This window comes from Prionailurus bengalensis, chromosome A2 (assembly GCF_016509475.1).
Source record: "Prionailurus bengalensis isolate Pbe53 chromosome A2, Fcat_Pben_1.1_paternal_pri, whole genome shotgun sequence".
NCBI classification, from domain to species: Eukaryota; Metazoa; Chordata; class Mammalia; order Carnivora; family Felidae; genus Prionailurus; species Prionailurus bengalensis.
In genome coordinates, this window is record NC_057348.1 from 123,398,877 (window position 1) to 123,416,478 (window position 17,602).

The 17,602-nt window shown below is 42.4% G+C and overlaps 1 protein-coding gene across 3 annotated transcripts in view; it reads right to left on the bottom strand.

The window, feature by feature from the left end:
* The window catches only part of NT5C3A (5'-nucleotidase, cytosolic IIIA), a 52,965-nt gene extending 51,971 nt beyond the window's left edge, over positions 1–994 (bottom strand). The window contains exon 1 of one of the 3 annotated variants that reach the window (XM_043589220.1): positions 768–994. In XM_043589220.1, coding sequence (XP_043445155.1) covers positions 768–905 — 138 coding nt within the window. In that variant the 5' untranslated portion in view covers positions 906–994. The remainder of the gene's footprint in view (positions 1–767) is intronic. The other 2 variants (XM_043589225.1, XM_043589222.1) reach the window with 2 other exon arrangements.
* Positions 995–17,602: the final 16,608 nt, after the last annotated feature.

A 17,602-nucleotide genomic window follows, 5' to 3' on the forward strand; every position in this document is an offset into this window, starting at 1 on the left:
TGTTCATGTGCATAGCACATTATTGTGAGTAAACATGGGATTATGCACTCCAGTAAGCACATTAAAACGCAACTCGGTGAGTAACTTGTCTTGGCGAATGGGTTTTAAATAAAAACAACAACTAAAAACATCCCCAGTTTTGAAGCAAATATTGTTTATAATGTACCTTAAATAGGTACATTCTTGAAACACTTTACAATAAAATTGGAAATAAATTTCTAAAAAAATGTTATGCAAGAGGTTTGGGGGAAAAAACGAACACAAAGATACTTCCTGGCAGTTTGAGACAAGAAGAAATAACACTCAAATACAAAATAAACTATTCTGAATTCCAACTGGGTTAACTGGCATTGTTCCAACCACTGAGAAGTTACACCTTTTCATAATCTAAGTCATTCTAGTCAGGGTGCAGAAACAACTCTGTCCGAATTGGATCAGTCACAACGGTTTGGCTGCAGGAATTAGGGAACAACCAGTCTAGAACGTTCAGTTTATTTCTTGAGAAACGGGTTTGGCTGCAGGAGGTGGCTTATTTCCGAATCACCTATTTGCTGCCTTTCTGTTTCAAATGGAGACATAGCCAAGGCCAGAGGAGTGACACCACGGAGGGTCCAGACCGGGTCACTGGCCCCCGGGTGGCCGCTCGTGGGGTGAATGGGTCCCCAGCGTGCCCTGTGCATTCCAGAAGCGCCCGCGCGGGAAGGTAAGGCCGGACGGAACACCCTGCGGCCCATCAAGCGCTTGGGCGCACCAAGCCCCGTACTCACCATCTCGATGATCTTGGTCTTCCGCCCTGTCTTCCTCTTCAAGGTGAATATGTACTGGGCCAGTACCACCCCCGCCACCAGGGCGCACACACTGGCGCTCGCCACCGCGCCCATCCTCGCCACGGCCGCCCGGTCCATGAATGGGGGTGTCCTGCTTATCTGGGCCGGAAAAGAAGAGGTCGCTGAGCTGCTGCAATCCGCAGAGAAGCTCGGACGCCCCGCCCCGCCTCTCTGCAGGAGCCCCGCCCCCGCCCCCTCCTGCCTGAGCTCCGCCCCGCGGAAAGCCCCGCCCCTGTGAGCGGACACAGGGACGGGTAGGCTGGGAGGGGCGTGGCCTGCTTCCCCAGCCGAGGCGCCGGGTCGGTTTTCCTCAGAGCCTCCATTTGAGGAAGTATCCAAAGACCGAAAAAGGAATGGTATTAATTATATCTCTGCTAACGAGGACCAGCAAGTCTTGGTTCACTCCAGGCCCGTCCGGTAGAAATCTGATTCTAACCACTACCCACGCAGAAAAAGTCTCCTGCCTTCCGCCCTCCTCAGCTGCTTAGGACTACAGCCCCCAGAAGGCCTCAGCAGTGGTATGTGCTATGACAAACTGCTGAACAGCAAAAGAAACAGTAAAAAGGCCACCCATAGGGGCGCCTGGGTGGCTCAGTCATTTGAGCATCCGACTCTTGCTTTTGGCCCAAATTATAATCCCAGGGTTGTGGGATGGAGTCCTGCTTCAGGCTCAGAGCTGAGCCTGGAGCCTGCTTAAGATTCTCTCTCTCCCTCTGCCCTTCCTCCCCTCCCTGCACTCTCTCTCTCAACAACAAACTCAATTTTAAAAATGGGACAAAAGACTGAAAAGATGCTCAACATCACTAACCACCAGGCAAATGCAAATCAAAACTACAATTAGATACCACTTCACACACATTAGGGTAACCATTATTTTTTTCAAAAGACAATTACAAGTGTTGGTGAGGATGTGAAGGAATAGGAACTGTTGTACACGGTTGTTGGAAATGTAAATTGGTGCAGCTACTATGGAAAACCATAGACATTCCTCAAAATTTTAAACTAGGAAAAAAGAATAGAATTACCATATGATCCAGCAATGCGGATATATATCCAAAAGAATTGAAAGCAGGTACTCAAATATCAGCACTCCCATGTTCATTGCAGCACTGTTCAGAATAGCCAAAATGTGGAAACAACTGAAATGTCCATCAACAGATGAATGAATAAAGAAAATGTGGCATATATATTGAATGCTTTGCTATTCAGCCTTTAAAAAGGAGGACATTCTGCAGTATTCAACAATACTGATGAAACTTGGGCACATATGCTAAGTGAAATAAACCAGTCACAAAAAGACAAATACTTCATTGTTCTACTTATATGAGATAGTCAAACGGTTAGAAAGTAGAATGGTGGTTCTGGGGTTGGGGAAAGCAGAAGACAGGTAGTTGTTCAATTGAGTACTGAGTTTCAGTTTTGCAAGGTGAAAAAGGTTCTAGAGACCTTAGACAAACAAAAATAGTTAACACTACTGTATATTCTAATATGGATAAATGGGTAAATTTTATGTGTTTCATAGCACAATTTTTAAAAATGTGCAATGACAACAGGGTAAAGATGGTTTGAAGTTAGGCAGTGTCCGCCTCTGCTGTCCTTTTCTGCTACATTCCACTCACTGCCTCTTCAGTCATTTCCTCCTCTTTGTAAGCATCAGAACTTATTCTCACCTGCCTGGTCTCTTGCAAGGGACTGATGCAGTTTCCTCTACTGATCTCTATGGGTGACACAGAAGGGATCCAGAGAGGTTCTTTGGAGCTGGTGGTGCTGCCTGGTGAAGCTCTTTTTTTTTGCCTGGGACGTGGAACAAATTGGAGCAGGGGAATAAACAAGAGGGAGCAGTGAAGCTACAGGTTGCTTTTCTCTGTGCCCTCCATTCCTGATCTGGGACCCTGGCAGGAGTTCTTAAAGGTCAGTTTGTGGGAAGAGCATTCCTAGAAATGTAAAGGAGGGCCTACCTGATCAGGCATCTGGTAAGAAAGCAAGTCTGGAATTAAATATCAGGTACATGAGTGTGCTTTCTGTGTCTTGTTTTGTGGGAAAGATTAATTCCCTGATGCCATAAAATGATTTGAGGGATATAGAGTGATCAGTTTCTTAGGAAGGATGTTAGCCTTTTTGTTCATTTTAATATAAGCACAATATATGTGAGACCCTGTAACCAAATCTGAGAAAAAGATGACACAAATTTTAAAGTATTCCATTGAGGAGTGTATGTGCTGCTTGAGCATCCTTCCCTGTGACCTACACTCAACAAGTCCCCAGCAAATGGTAAAGCAAACTTCAGCCTATGAAGTTGGATTCATACACTAGTACCTCATGATTCCTTCTTGCAATAGGATTATTGCTTCTACTTCCCTCTACTTTGTGGGTCACTGCAGTTTAGATTGATTTAGCTGATTTTAAGACCAAGATTCAGAAAATGAATTACTAACTTCTTAATCACACAAAATTTGTACACAAAATTTCCTTTTGTGTACAAAGGGAAAATGTTTTGTGTTTGCTTTGTTTGAACCAAATGATCTTTATTAATCCTGTTAAAGACAAGGATATTCAGAAACCTTCAGTAAGGTCTTTCAGGTATACTATCAGTTCCATCTTGAAGCCAAAAGGGAAATCTATGTTGTGATTTTTAATTTTCAAATTGTTATTATTTTTAATTAGGTAAGCTCTACAACCAACATGGGGCTTGAACTCACGCCCCCAAGATCAAGAGGCACATGCTCCTCTGACTGAGCCAGCCAGACACCCTATGTTGTGATTTTTAAATCTACCAATTTCTTTAAGTGTAGTTTTATTTATTTATTTATTTATTTATTTATTTATTTATTTATTTATTTATAACATTTATTTATTTTTGAGAAACAGAGAGTGAGTGAGCTGGGTAGGGGCAGAGAGAGAGGGAGACGGAGAATCCGAAGCAGGTTCCAGGCTCTGAGCTGTCAGCCCAGAGCCTGATTCGGGCTCAAACCCATGAGCCGTGAGATCATGACCTGAGCTGAAGTTGGATGCCCAACTGATTGAGCCATGCAGGTGCCCTTAAATCTACCAATTTCTTTAAAAAGGAAATTAATGGTATGAAATCTTTTAACAAATGAGATTTTGTTATTTCTACAATTACCATTGTAGTCTTTGATTGGGTTAATTAGCTTCTGAATGAAACCAAAAGTAACTTAACTGTACACCAAAAAAGTAATTTGGTAGCCTGATGGAACATAGATAATGATATAAATAGGGTAAATAGGAAGGTTGACTTAAAATTTCATCTCCCTTGCCAACCTTAAGTTCCACTAATTTCTGCCTTGTCTTACTTTTTTCTAATGGCTTCATTATTTATGACTCTTTATATCTACCCTGGCTAATGTCATGGAATACATTTGAACTGGGAGTTTGGTTGCTGCAAGATTCTTGAACATTGGTTGGAATGGGTTTGGTAATTCTATCTCAGTTTTAAATTACACTAAAAGAACCCAAGTGATTTGAAGTGGGTCCAGGGAAAATATGAGAATATCAACATTGATTCTGGGTTATCAGAGGATTCAGAGTGAGCTAGGAGATATTTCAGGCTGGAAAGTTGGGGAACATTCTGGTCTGGGTGGCAAGGGAATGATGCATATTTGGTGGTCCAATAATAGCACATATTACAATGTTCCTATGCATCTGGAGTACACAAATGAGAATATGGGGACATTAAATACTGGTACTTCTCTTTCAAGTAGTTGATCTTAAAAAGATCAGTAAAGGTGTATTTTTTAAGTTTTTTTTTAAGTGTATTTATTTTGAGAGAGAGAGAGGGAGAGAGAGAATCCCAAGCAGGCTCATCCACTGTCAGCTCAGAGCCCTATGCGGGGCTCGATCCCACAAACTGTGAGATCATGACCTCAGCCAAAATCAAAAGTGGGACACTTGACCAACTGAGCCACCCAGGTGCCCCAATAAAGGTGTATTTTAAGGGTTTATTGCATTTAAGACTCGCTGCCAGATCTGAAAGTTTAATCATCTGCTGATCTGCATGGTTATATAACACAATTAGCAATAATAAACAATGCAAATGTTTTTCAGAAACTCTTCCATATATGTTCATATTCATTTCACATTTATTTATCTGCTATGTATTTTTTCTTCAGTTCTACTTCTTAGCATAAAGAGAAGACATTGGTTGGAAGTATCTTGGAAGTAAAAACTTCCTTCCTTCCTTTTTTCTTCCATTTTTTACAGTTTTTTTCTTTTAATTTTCATTTTGAAATAATTTTAGACTCCCATAGAAGTTGCAGACATAGTACATAGAATTCCCTTGTGCCTTTCACACAGGCGTTCCCCAGTGATACCATCTTACAACTATATCTTATAGCCCAATTAAAGTAAGTTGACATTGATATAACGCAGAAACTCTACACATCTTACTTGGATCTCATCAGTTTTCACGTGCACTTTCTTTTGTTGTTGTTATACAGTTCTAAGAAATTTTGTCAGGTGATAGGATCCAGAACCAGGATCCATCATCATCCCAAAGAAGTTCCCTTATATGACCACTTTATAGTCACATTCTCACCCAAAACCAACCCCTGGAAACCACTGATATATTCAGTGTAATGTCCTTATTTAGGCTTCATCTAATTTCTGTGTATCAGTGCTTCATTTTTTTTTTTTTTTTTTGCTGATTTGTATTCCATGATATGGATATACCAGTTTCACCATATACCCGTTACACGCTGAAGGGCATTTGGGCTTTGTTTTTTTTTTTTTCTTGAATGTTGCTTTCGAAAAACCATGAAAAGGACATAGCATCAAGAATTAACATTCATTGGGTACGTAATAGTGCCAGGTTGAATAGTTTTATTGAACTCAATCTGCAGCCTTACTTTTTCTCCCCTCCCTGGAGGCTGTGCGGTAGGACTGAAAGTTCCAACTTTCTAAATACCAATTTGGTCTTCTAGTGACTAGCCTCCATCTGTACTATCTAGAGGCTCTATCCTGAGCCACTTCATTAGCATACACTTTTTGTGTGGTTCAAAGGGGCTTGTTATGAATAACAAAAACACTCTTCGCTAAGGAAATAACTAGAGTGTTTAGGAGCTCTGTGCCAGAAACCAGAGACAAAGACAACATGTATGTTTTTCTTTAAGTACTTTTTTTTTTAATGTTTTATTTATTTTTGAGACAGAGAGAGACAGAGCATGAACAGGGGAGGGTCAGAGAGAGAGGGAGACACAGAATCCGAAACAGGCTCCAGGCTCTGAGCTGTCAGCACAGAGCCTGACACGGGGCTCAAACCCACGGACTGTGAGATCATGACCTGAGCCAAAGTCAGACGCTCAACCGACTGAGCCACCCAGGCGCCCCTGTATGTTTTTCTTATACCACAGGCCATGGATCTGTAACAAACAAGATTATAAGAATTAAAAGATACTAACATATTACTAGAGTCCATTCAATAATTAATAATTAGTCCAGTCCATTATCCTTTCATATGAAAATGTCTCCCAGGGCGAGGCTTCTCAGGTTTATAGGCACACATTCTAGATCTTAACTGTTGTAAAACCAGAAATGGCTTCATCCTTTCAGGCAACTAGTACGTGTAATGGAGCTAAGAGACAAGGTTATCTTTTATTCTGATCTACTTTCCAGGTATTAATGTAATATTGGATTTCCCTCACTTACACAACTCATTTACTCATTTATCCTTAGCTACTGTTCCTCCTTCTCTCCATTTATACCCAAACTTTTCCACCTTCTGAAAGTTAGATTGGGTCACTGTGCCAGTCTGTACTGCAGGCAGCAGTTCTAGTTTGGTAGGCACCTCCCCATCAGTCCATCCCCATTCATACCATAGGGTATGAAGCCACTTGGAGCCCTCCAGCCAACCTAGTAGTTTACTAGCTTTTGTAAGCATCCTTAGCCTGTATGATTAACTAATTAAATCTTTCTTTCTATATCTATAGATCATGCATTCTTTCCTAAAAAAAAGAACAGAGACCTTGTACACATCACCAGACCCTGTTGTACCACTCCTGGGCAACAAGGAACCAGATTCCCTTGCACAACCTCTGAGCACCACAATAACATCTGTAGCTGGTACCACGAGTCTGCACATAATCAAGAATTGTTACAGACCACTGAACTCTCTTAACTGATTAACCGCTTTAAAAAATCTCTGGGCCAGGCAGAAACCTCAGAGTTGGCATTTGGACAGGTCTGCCTTCTCTCCAGGTGCCCATTCTCTCCTGAATAAAGCTCATATTTCTTTCCAATCAAAACTAGTCTCTTGTGTATTGGCTTTTTGAGTGAAGGGCAGTTGAAATTGGGTTTCAGTAACAGGTAGGGTTACATAGGTACAGAATTGGTAGACTATTTTTACCACCAGGGAATATAGCTGCATTCACTATTAACCTTAATTTTGCCAGACAGAATGAAAGCACAATCCTCCCCTATCAGGCCCTTAAGGAATTCTAACATAATACTTAAAAAAATTTTTTTTAATGTTTTATTTTTGAGAGACAGAATGTGAGCAGGGGAGGGGCGGAGAGAGAGAGGGAGACACAGAATCTGAAGCAGGCTCCAGGCTCTGAGCTGTCAGCACAGAGCCCAACTTGGGGTTCAAACTTGTAAACCGTGATATCATGACCTAAGCTAAAGTTGGACACCTAACCGACTAAGCCACCCAGGCACCCCAATAATGAAAAAAATATAGTTCTAGTCTTTTGCCTTGGGAAGAATTGCACAGTCCTACTAGCATCCTCCCTCAGATGCTCATAGCCAGATCTACCAGAAAGACAAAGGAATCTATCTAGGAGGGATACTCCCCTTCATTTTGAATGTAAGCACACACTCATGCCTATCTTCCTTCACACCCCCTGATTTAAACAACCAATTTTAATTGTGAATTCCAATTGTCTATTCATTATTTGTATGTTTAGTAAGTAAGTAAGCTCTACACCCAATGTGGGGCTTGAACTCATGACCTCGAGATCAAGGGTCGCATGCTCTACCAACTGAGCCAGGTAGGTGCCCCTCTCTTTGCCCATTTTAGAGATTATGGGCTGTAAAGCATTTTCTTTGGTCTGAAGAAATATGATTCAAAAAATATATATGATTCAGTGGTCCAAATTTGGTGTAATATCCTCTGTTAAGATTCTATTAAAGTACTCTGATACATTTGCTTTGAACACTGGTTAAGCAAAGTCCAGCCCCAAAACAGTGTCCATTCTTATCAAGACCCATTGGTAGCCCCAGGGAGGCTGGGCGTGTCTGACTTGTCAGCCATGCTCAAGGCCTTGCCACTGGGAATCTGCCACATAGCTATCCGCAGTCTCTGACTCTTGATTGGCAAACAGAACAGTCCTTATTGACATTTTGTACCTCAGAGGGCATGAAGGGATAGGTCTACATTCAGCCCATCTCTGCATTGCTGCAGTCCCCTCAACACCCACTCATTGACCCAGGTGGCCACCACAAGGAAACACACAAGGATATCCACTTGTCAATTTCAATTACTTTCAGAACTTGGAACCCTCTGGTTTCAATGATTTACATTTTTGCCCTCCTCCGGTGTGCACTACTTTCTTGGTGAGCAGAGGTTTTAGAAGTACTTTCTAGGGGCGTGTGGGTGGCTCAGTTGGTTAGGCATCCTACTTAGGCTCAGGTCGTGATCTGTGAATTTGAGCCCTGCATTGGGCTCTTTGCTGACAGCTCAGAGCCTGGAGCCTGCTTCATATTCTGTGTCTCCCTTTCTCTCTGCCTCTCCCCTGCTTGCACTCTTTCTTGCTCTCAAAAATAGACATTAAAAAAAAAAAAAGAAGTACTTTATGTTGTTCCAGAATAATTATTCTATTTGGGGATGGCTTTGAGCCTATGGACTAAGCTGGGACCAACTAATATTTGAGCTTGGTCCAGCATCAAGGTCCAATCCAGTATTCTCTTTTATTTTCATTTTAGCTATTACAGCTGACAACAACCAAGATATTGTATATTTCGCATTTTTCTTATTAGTCTTCATTTCCTTATGCATCAAGTGAGACAACTCCCTGGAAATTGAGTCCATCCCTAAATCCCACTGGTACCTTTCAGTTTAGCAGGACAGCTCTGTTCTGTACCACAGGTGACCATATGGTCAGTCAGGAATCAAAGATAGCTCATCACTGGCATTTTGTGCATTCTCTTCCCAAACTGTAGGTTTATCTAAGTGAAGGAAGTTCTAGTGAATCTCACCTTTTTTTAACACCAAACGTATATTTTTATTTTTTTTAAGTTCATTTATTTATTTTGAGAAAGAGAGAGCGTGAGTGGAGGAGGGCGGAGAGAAAAGGAGAGAAAGTGAATCCCAAGCAGACCCCGTGCTGCCAGTGTGGAGCCTGATGCGGGGCTCAAACCCACAAACTGTGAGATCATGACCTGAGCCACCCAGACACACCCCCCAAATATATATATTTGAAACAACAACCAATTCTCTACACCAACTAGTTTCAATTGAATTGGACAATTCAATTCTGACAACACCCAGAGTTAGTGCAGTACCCGTAAGACTGCCCATAAGACTGCCCTGACTCAGATGCCAGTTTTGAATGGGGTGGCCAGGCCACAAAACTTCTGCCCAGCCAACTACCAATTTGGTAGTTCCTACCACCACCTCCTCAGGTTTGCAAATTCACTAGAACTCACAGATCTCAGTAAAGCACTTTACTCATATTTACCAGTTTATTATAAAGGACACAGCCAAATGGAAGACAGAGCTAAGAAAAGGTGCCTATCCCAAATAGGATAGTGTGTTGTATGTTGTTTTCAGTACAGTAATATGAAAAAGAAACAACTTTTATAGCCATCCAATAAGTCAGCATAATTCATGCTTTCATTTCATTTGGGGATGGCACAGAGTGTCCATGCCCTCTCTTGATGCATCACCTTCCTGCCATATCAGTATATATACAAATAGTCAATTTTTCTTCATATCATTTCTCTTGCCTACTATGAACAGAGTCGAATTTAATGGAAAAAGGATACACCAATCCCAAAGCTCTCTCAATCTCCTGGTTCAAGTTTGTTTTTTGTTTTTGTTTTCCCACTCAATCTTCAGCAACCTTCTCCCTCCCCCTCCCAGGAGGTGGAAAGGGAAACTTAAAGCTCTAATCTTGTTTGGTCTTTTTGGTGACCAGCTTTCACCCTATAGTTATGTAGGGACCTTACTCTTCTCTAGAGAGAGGTATAGGTTTGTGTTGCTTCTTACACATTAGTTTGCTGGAATTCAAAGAAAAATATGAGGTTTGGCTTAATTTGTTAAAAACCTACATCTGGTGAAGGTAGAGCTAGTAAAAACATTTTGAATTAAGAAATTTTATGTTTCATAATACTGTACAAGAATAATCATATTCCCTTTTGTTGGACCAATCATACCAGAAAGCATGAATTATGCTGACTTATTGGATGGCTATAAAAGTTGTTTCTTTTTCATATTACTGTACTGAAAACAACATACAACACACTATCCTATTTTTATATTAATTGCTTCTGCATTAGTTTGCTAGGGCTGCCATAATGAATACTACAGATTGAGCAGTTTAAATAACAGTAATTTATTTTCTCATAGTTCTGGTGTCTACATGTCCAAGATCAAAGTTTTGGTAGGTTTGGTTTCTTTTGTGGCCTCTCCATGACCTGCAGATGGCTGCCTTCTCACCATGTCCTCACACTTTCTTTCTGCCTCACATCTCTGGGTCTTTACTAGATCACCAGCTATACTGAATTAAGGCCCACCCAAATGATCTCATTTTACCTTAATTACCTCATTAAACGCCCTATCTCTAAATATTGTTAAATTCTGATCTCCTGGGGGTTTGACTTCAACATATGAATTTTAAGGGGTGCTTGGATGTCTCAGTTGATTAAGCATCTGACTCTTGATCTCAGCTCAGGTTAAGATCTTACAGTTTGTGAGACTGCACCCTGCCTCGGGCTCTGCGCTGACAGCAGAGCCTTCTTGGGATTCTCCCCCTCCCTCTCTCTCTGCCCCTTCCCTGCTGGCCTCTATTTCTCACTGTCTCAAAATAAATAAACTTAAAAAAAAACATGAATTTTAAGAGGACATGAGTCAACTTAATATCTTTTTTGCATTTTTTTATGTTTTAAAATTGATCTTTAACATATTTTAGTTCTTAGGGCACCTGGCTGGCTCAGTTGGAAGAGTATGTGACTCTGGATCTTGGTGTCGTAAGTTTGAGTCCAATGTTGGATGTAAGGATTACTTTAAAAAAATAAATAAATAGGGGCACCTGGGTGGCTCAGTTGGTTAAGCATCTGACTCTTCATTTCAGCTCAGGTGATGATCTCACAGTTCGTGAGATTGAACTCTGCATTGACAGCATGGGGTCTACTTGGGATTCTCTCACTCTCTCTCTGCTCCTTCCCTGCTTGCTCTCTTTCTCTCTCTCAAAATAAACAAACTTTGAAATAAATAAATTAAAAACAACCAAAATATTTTATTAAAAATTTTTTAGTGTTTATTCATTTTTGGGAGAGAGAGAAGGAGACGGAGCAGGGGAGGGGCAGAGATAGAGGGAGACACAAAATCCCAAGCAGGCTCCAGGCTCTGAGCTGTCAGCACAGAGCCCAACACGGAGCTCAAACTCACAAACTGCAAGATCATAAGCTCAGCCAAAGGTGGACACTTAACTGACTGAGCCACCTAGCACCCCAGAAATAATACAAATATTTTAGTTCTATATCCTTGTTATTTAGAATTTGTATTTGCTTTTTATTAAAATTTACAGGCATAAGTTTTGTGTTTTGTTTTTTGTTTTTTTTCAAAATGCTCAAAGTAGTTAGATTGAATCCAGACAGCTCTCTGGCTACTAAGAAAGCAAACTGATAACTCAGTTGCTCAATGTATATACAAATAGTCCGTTTTTCCTCATCCATTTCTTTTGTTTATAATGAAAACAGCAGAATCTAGGGGGAAAACTGAAAAAATAAAATTAAATAGGGAAAGAAGAAGTGTAAGAGAGATTAAACTGCACTGAACACCTAATACATTATTTCGAAGTATGATCTGGACTTTGAGTTCCTACTGAGAGAAGGTGGAAAGGCCTTCTATTCAGACAGTATACGGTTTCTCAAGGACTGGGTACCCTGTCCCCATACCTAATGATTGTTAAACATTATGGTTCCCCAACTATTTGGCAACATAAAGTAGTTATACCTCAGATATACTGCCAGAAAACAATTTCAAACCTACAACAACTCCACCTGTTGGCTGGGTTGGATATAACCATCTAGATAACATATTGCCTACGCATACACACCTAAAAAAGCTTCTCAACTGCTATGCCACGTGTGGAGGTTAACGGTATGCTAGGATGTTGCTTTCTCCCAAGGATGTAAACAAGAATCATCATTAGCACATGTCCTAACAATAACAAAATCTTCTACTGAGATGTAAAGGTCTGGTAGATACAGTGGAGATTGAGATTTAGGATTGAGCAGTCTGCTAGTTGTATTTGATGCCCTGAGGATGTGTGAAAATGCAGAGAGAAGGTGGAATAAGAGAGAGGAAACGTAAGGACTGTAACATAGAGAATGTGAACACTGAAGACAGAAATTTTAGAAGAGAAGCCAGTAAAACACTTTAAGAAGGGCAAGCAGGAAAAAAGAAAAAAAAAAAAAAAAAAAAAGAAGGGCAAGCAGAGAGGAAGGAGAATGAGGTGGGCTGGCACCTGAGAGGCAAGGTTTAGTGACATGAGGACTGAAGTTTCCATGCCATTAGCAGCAAGGGGTTCATTAGTGTTCTTGGTGAGGGTGGATGAATGAACACGGTGGTAACAAAATCAGGATTTGCAGTGAGTGAAGGAGCAGGAGGTGGAGAAGCCTGAGTGTTTATGACCTTTTATAAAGAAATTTAGCTGTGAAGGGAAGAAGGGATGATGATGATTGGACTCCATATAAGTGAAGGGAAGTGGGAAATTACTGATTCTTCCATTAACTAAAGCAAGAGATAGCAGTTATTTACCTAATTAGTACCTATTCTCCCCTCGTTCTTGGGGACAGCATCCCACCTTATTATAAGTGACAATATGCCCTGCTAAAAGATAAGAGCTCCTCAAAATCCTTTCAGCTGTGGGTAACTAGTGAGATAGATAATGATCTGAAACTGCAGGAGTTTTCTAGTATTACTCCTTCAGAAAAAGATCAATGACAGAGCAGAAGTTGCTGTGTGCACCATCTGCTCTGCTCTTTATCCTCTCCCGTTACCTTCCCTACCTTTGTACTTGGAGCAGGAATCTTGGATCATGATGCAGGTTGAAGAAGGAAACCAGTGCTAAATTCTTAGCACTTAGTTGGAGTAGAAAGAGAAGACATTGGGTACTTTGTGATGCCAAGACACCACCAAACCAGCACTCAGGCAGTCTACCTCCAGAGTTCTTCATGTGAGAGAAAATCTTTCTTCTGTTTCACCTACGGCAAATTCTGTGAAACACAATTTCTACCAAGTAGTGCAGTCATCCCAAATTGTCAATGCTCCCAGCAAGTCTTATTCCTGCCCTCTTTTGAAAAAAATCACGGTCGTCAGATGCTAAAGCACCAAAATTCCTGCCTTCAGGACTTCATTTCCCGCCTATCTCAGTAACTTTCTTCTGTCCGAGGGAAAGCATTGTAACCAGGCTTAGCTAACCTCACCTTGCGCTTCCTCAGAACATCCTCCTAACATCCCTTCTCTCTCCACTATAGGTAACATCTCCCTGTCTCTCCATTCTGGCCTCACAGATACCTAAATCTCTCGCTTTAAAAACAAAACAAAAAACTCACAATAATCCTTGCAACCCCACGACTCCCATTAACTACGATCCTAGGCCTTTCTTTTCTCTCCCATGCAAAAAAAGCGGAGTCCGTGTGTGCCAGCTTCTCTCTCCAACTGCCCATGTACCAGCCCACAGACGACTTCCCCAGGCCCTCTGTTCCTCACTCTCCCAACCCAGGGCGCCCTAACTGCCAGAGCCTCTGCACCCCTGCTTTTACTCTCCGCAGCGGTAGGGGCTGGAGCGCCCCTCCCTTATGAATCGCCTACTTTCAGGTCCACACGGTTCAGGCTAGCCTCCTCCTTCCTCTCTCCTTCTCCTCCGTCAGCTCCTCTTCCTTCGTGTCAGCGGTGTTAGGCCCAAGAAGGAAGGAGACCAGGGGCTCAGAGCAGGGGAGACAAGCTGTCTTCACCGAACACACTCAAATGGAAGGGACAGTCCGGGAGAGCGAGTGGGACAGGGAACCGACCCGTCCTCTGGAAGCGCCAACACCAGGGCGTCCAGGCGCCGGAGCGAGCATGGTGCCGAAAACTGCTCCAAGGCTTCTCCAGGTGTCCTTGGGAGGAGCAGTCAGGCTCCGATCCTCGCCCAGGGCGCATGCGTGAGCCGTCTGTGGGAGGCCCGCGCAGCGCGCGGAGCCCATAAAAGTGGGAGCCAAGGCCCAGGTGTCAGAGACGTTCTGGGTTGCGGAGGTTGGCTTAGAGCAGGTGGGCGTACCGAACACGGTGAGTGGTGGAGTTGGGTGCTGAGGGAGTGGAGGCGACTGACTTGCAGGACAGGGAGTGGGGTGTGAGTCGTGGGTAAAGAGAGGCTGGGTCCCCCGGGATGGGCTCCTCTGGACCGGGGAAGGGGCGCGGTGGGCACGCCCGAGAGGCTGAGGACGAGGGCGCTGCAGGCCAGGCCTAAGTGATGGCCCTGGAGTGGAGCTCCTGGGCACAGCCCGTCACATTCGAGGCGCTGCGGCAAGTTCTCTCCTGGCCTCAGTCTTCACTCCGTGCTGCTGCTGCTGCTGCTTGGGGGAGCCGAGACTTGTTTGTGCGAGATGCGGCCCGGGCTTGTGGGCAACGCTGCCCGGGGCCCTAACGCCGTGCAGCCCTGTGTCCGCGATCCCAGGCCAGCCAGAAGAGGTGAGGACCCTTCCACCCAGACTTGGAATTCTGAAAGGGAAACAGGAGAACTTCTCCGTTAACTGTAGTGTATGGCACTTGAGTGCGACTGCCCCTTCCTAAATATGAACATCTGTCTTTCAGCCTAGGACATGAACTCCTCTTCAGAAAACGCACATTTCGAGGGCAGTAACGCCAGACCCTTTTTTTATGTGCACGCCATGGGCCAGCAGCCTTACCTGAGTCCGTGGTGCCAGAGTCCCACCTATAATCCATTCTCTGTTCCTGGGGCAGGTAAGACATCTAAGAAGTTCAGTGCGGTTAGAGACCCTACCCCCTAAAGCAATGCCTGAGGTTTTCTAATACTTGAATCCATGGTCTCCCTTTCCTCAGTCTCTCTTGACACAGAAGAGATTATGGCAGCACATAGGGGCAGTGTTTGAAGTTCACCATTTTAATAGGTAACATTTGACTTCTAGCTATATGCCGGTTATTCTGCTAAATACTGGACGTAGGTTCTCTCATTTGACCCCAACAACCTGATGGACTAGATATTATTGCTGTCTTCGTTTCACAAATGGGGGAACTGAGGCTCAGAGTCTGGGACTTGCCCAGAGTTACACAGGAGTCAAACCAAAATTTTATGAGACCAGTCTGGTAGAAGTACCTTAGAGCTCCTAGTCCCTATAATTTTTTCAACAAGGCCTAAAAATTCTAAAAGCTTTTATGTGAGGTCAGAAAAGTACTCTGGGAGAAGAATGAGGAGGCTTAGCAGTTTGGAAGGCAGACATCTGGGATTTCATGCATTATAGGGTGGGAGGGATCTTTAGGCAGCACAGGAGGATCCATGGGGTGATTCTTCCTTCTCACCTCCAGTAGCAGAGAATGTTGAATCTACTCTTCTGTATGCTATACTATACATAAAACATGTTCTGTACTTTATGCAACTTGTTTTCCAGGTAGAAAATTTGGTGTGACAAGGAGTGCTTTTGAGTTTGTCATTGCTTCCAGCTGGTAATAGAATCTTTTTTGCTCTGCCTGTTAATGACTCCATCCTCCCTAACCCTTGGCAACCACTAGTCATTTTACTGTCTCCATAACTCTGCTTATTTCTGAAGTAATTTCAGTGAAGAATTTATCTTTCATATAATGCCACTCTTTATTCCTGATCACTTTCCTTGTTCTGAAGTCTGCTCTGTCTGAAAGAAATAAAGCTTGTCCATTTCTTTCAATTAGTATTAGCATAGTACATCTTTCTCCATGCGTTTACTTTTCATCCCTGTCTTCTTATTTAATGTGAATTTTTTTGTAGACCACAGTTTATGCCTTTTAGTATGTCTTGTAATGTTTTCTTGATTGGTAGGTATTCTGTTGTAGTGCTCTTAAATAATTTAGGCCTTTAGTGATGTGTTAAGTTGTGGAGATGGGACAGAGATCATAGTTTTACAGTTATAGAAGGACTGTGATTTTAGGTTTGTGCCTTTGGACAATGAATTACACATATACTTCACCTTCCTCCTCCCATTGGGTAAGGAAGGGTGGCTAGGGTGGGTTTGAGATAAGTATTTGCCTAACCCCAAGGTCATTTAGGCCCTGGGTAACTAGCTTGTCCTGAGATCTGGCTTGCTAAGAGTAGAGTTTTCCTGGCAAATGTCACAATGCCTCTTCTTTCCCACTCTCCCTGGGGGAAGCACAGAGAATTTTTCTCCTAGATTTACCATGAGAAACTGGTTGAGCTACTGTAGATAAAACTCAAAAAAGCAAAGGGTCCCCTTGAAGTTTTTAACTCTCAGATGTATTGACACTGAGCCTGAAATTGACAATAACAGTTCAGGTTTCCCTACCCTATCACTAGTTTCTGTAGAGTTTTTAGCTTTTGGATTTGTGTTCCTGTAAATTGTGGTTATCTCCATTCACATCTCTCTCCAGCACTGGGGATAGTACTTTGTCCTATAACCTACTGCTGTGAAGGATCTGAGAAGAGTTCTTGGTTTTTCAGTTCAGCTTTTTATTTTGTTCAGAGTAAGTGATTTCCAACCTTCTTACACATCCAGAATCAGGTGTCTTCCACCTTTTTTTAATTTAAATTTTAATTAAGATACAGTGCAGTATTGGTTTCAGGACTAGAACCAAGTGATTTCATCACTTACATGATGCTTATGTAAGTGCTTATCCACTGCTTATCCCAACAAGTGCTCATTAAAAAAAATTTTTTTTTACTTTTATTTATTTTTGAGAAACAGTGAGACAAAGTGTGAGTGGGGGAGGGGCAGAGAGAGAAGGAGACACAGAATCTGAAGCAGGCTCCAGGCTCTGAGCAAGCGGTCAGCACAGAGCCTGATGCAGGGCTTGAACCCATGAACTGTGAGATCATGACCTGAGCCAAAGTCAGACGCACAAACGACTGAGCCACCCAGGCGCCCCTAACAGGTGCTCATTAATACCCATCACTCATCTAGCCCATCCCCAACCCACCTCCCTCCATCAAACCTCAGTTTGTGTTCTACCATTAAGAGTCTTTTGTGTTTTTTTCCCTCTCTCCTCTTTTTTTCATCCCTTTCCATATGTTCATCTGTTTTGTTTCTTAAATTCCACATATGAGTGAAATCATATGGTATCTGTCTCTTTCTGATTGACTTATTTTGCTTAGTATAATACATTCTAGCTCCATTTATGTTGTTGCAAATGGCAACCTTTCATTCTTTTTGATGGCTCAGTACTATTTCATTGTATGCATATAGCCCATCTTCTTTATCCATTCATCAGTCGATGAACATTTGGGCTCGATGCATAGTTTGGCTATTGTTGCTAATGCTGCTGTAAACATTGGGGTACATGTACCCCTTTGAATCTGTATTTTTGTATCCTTTGGGTAAATACCTAGTAG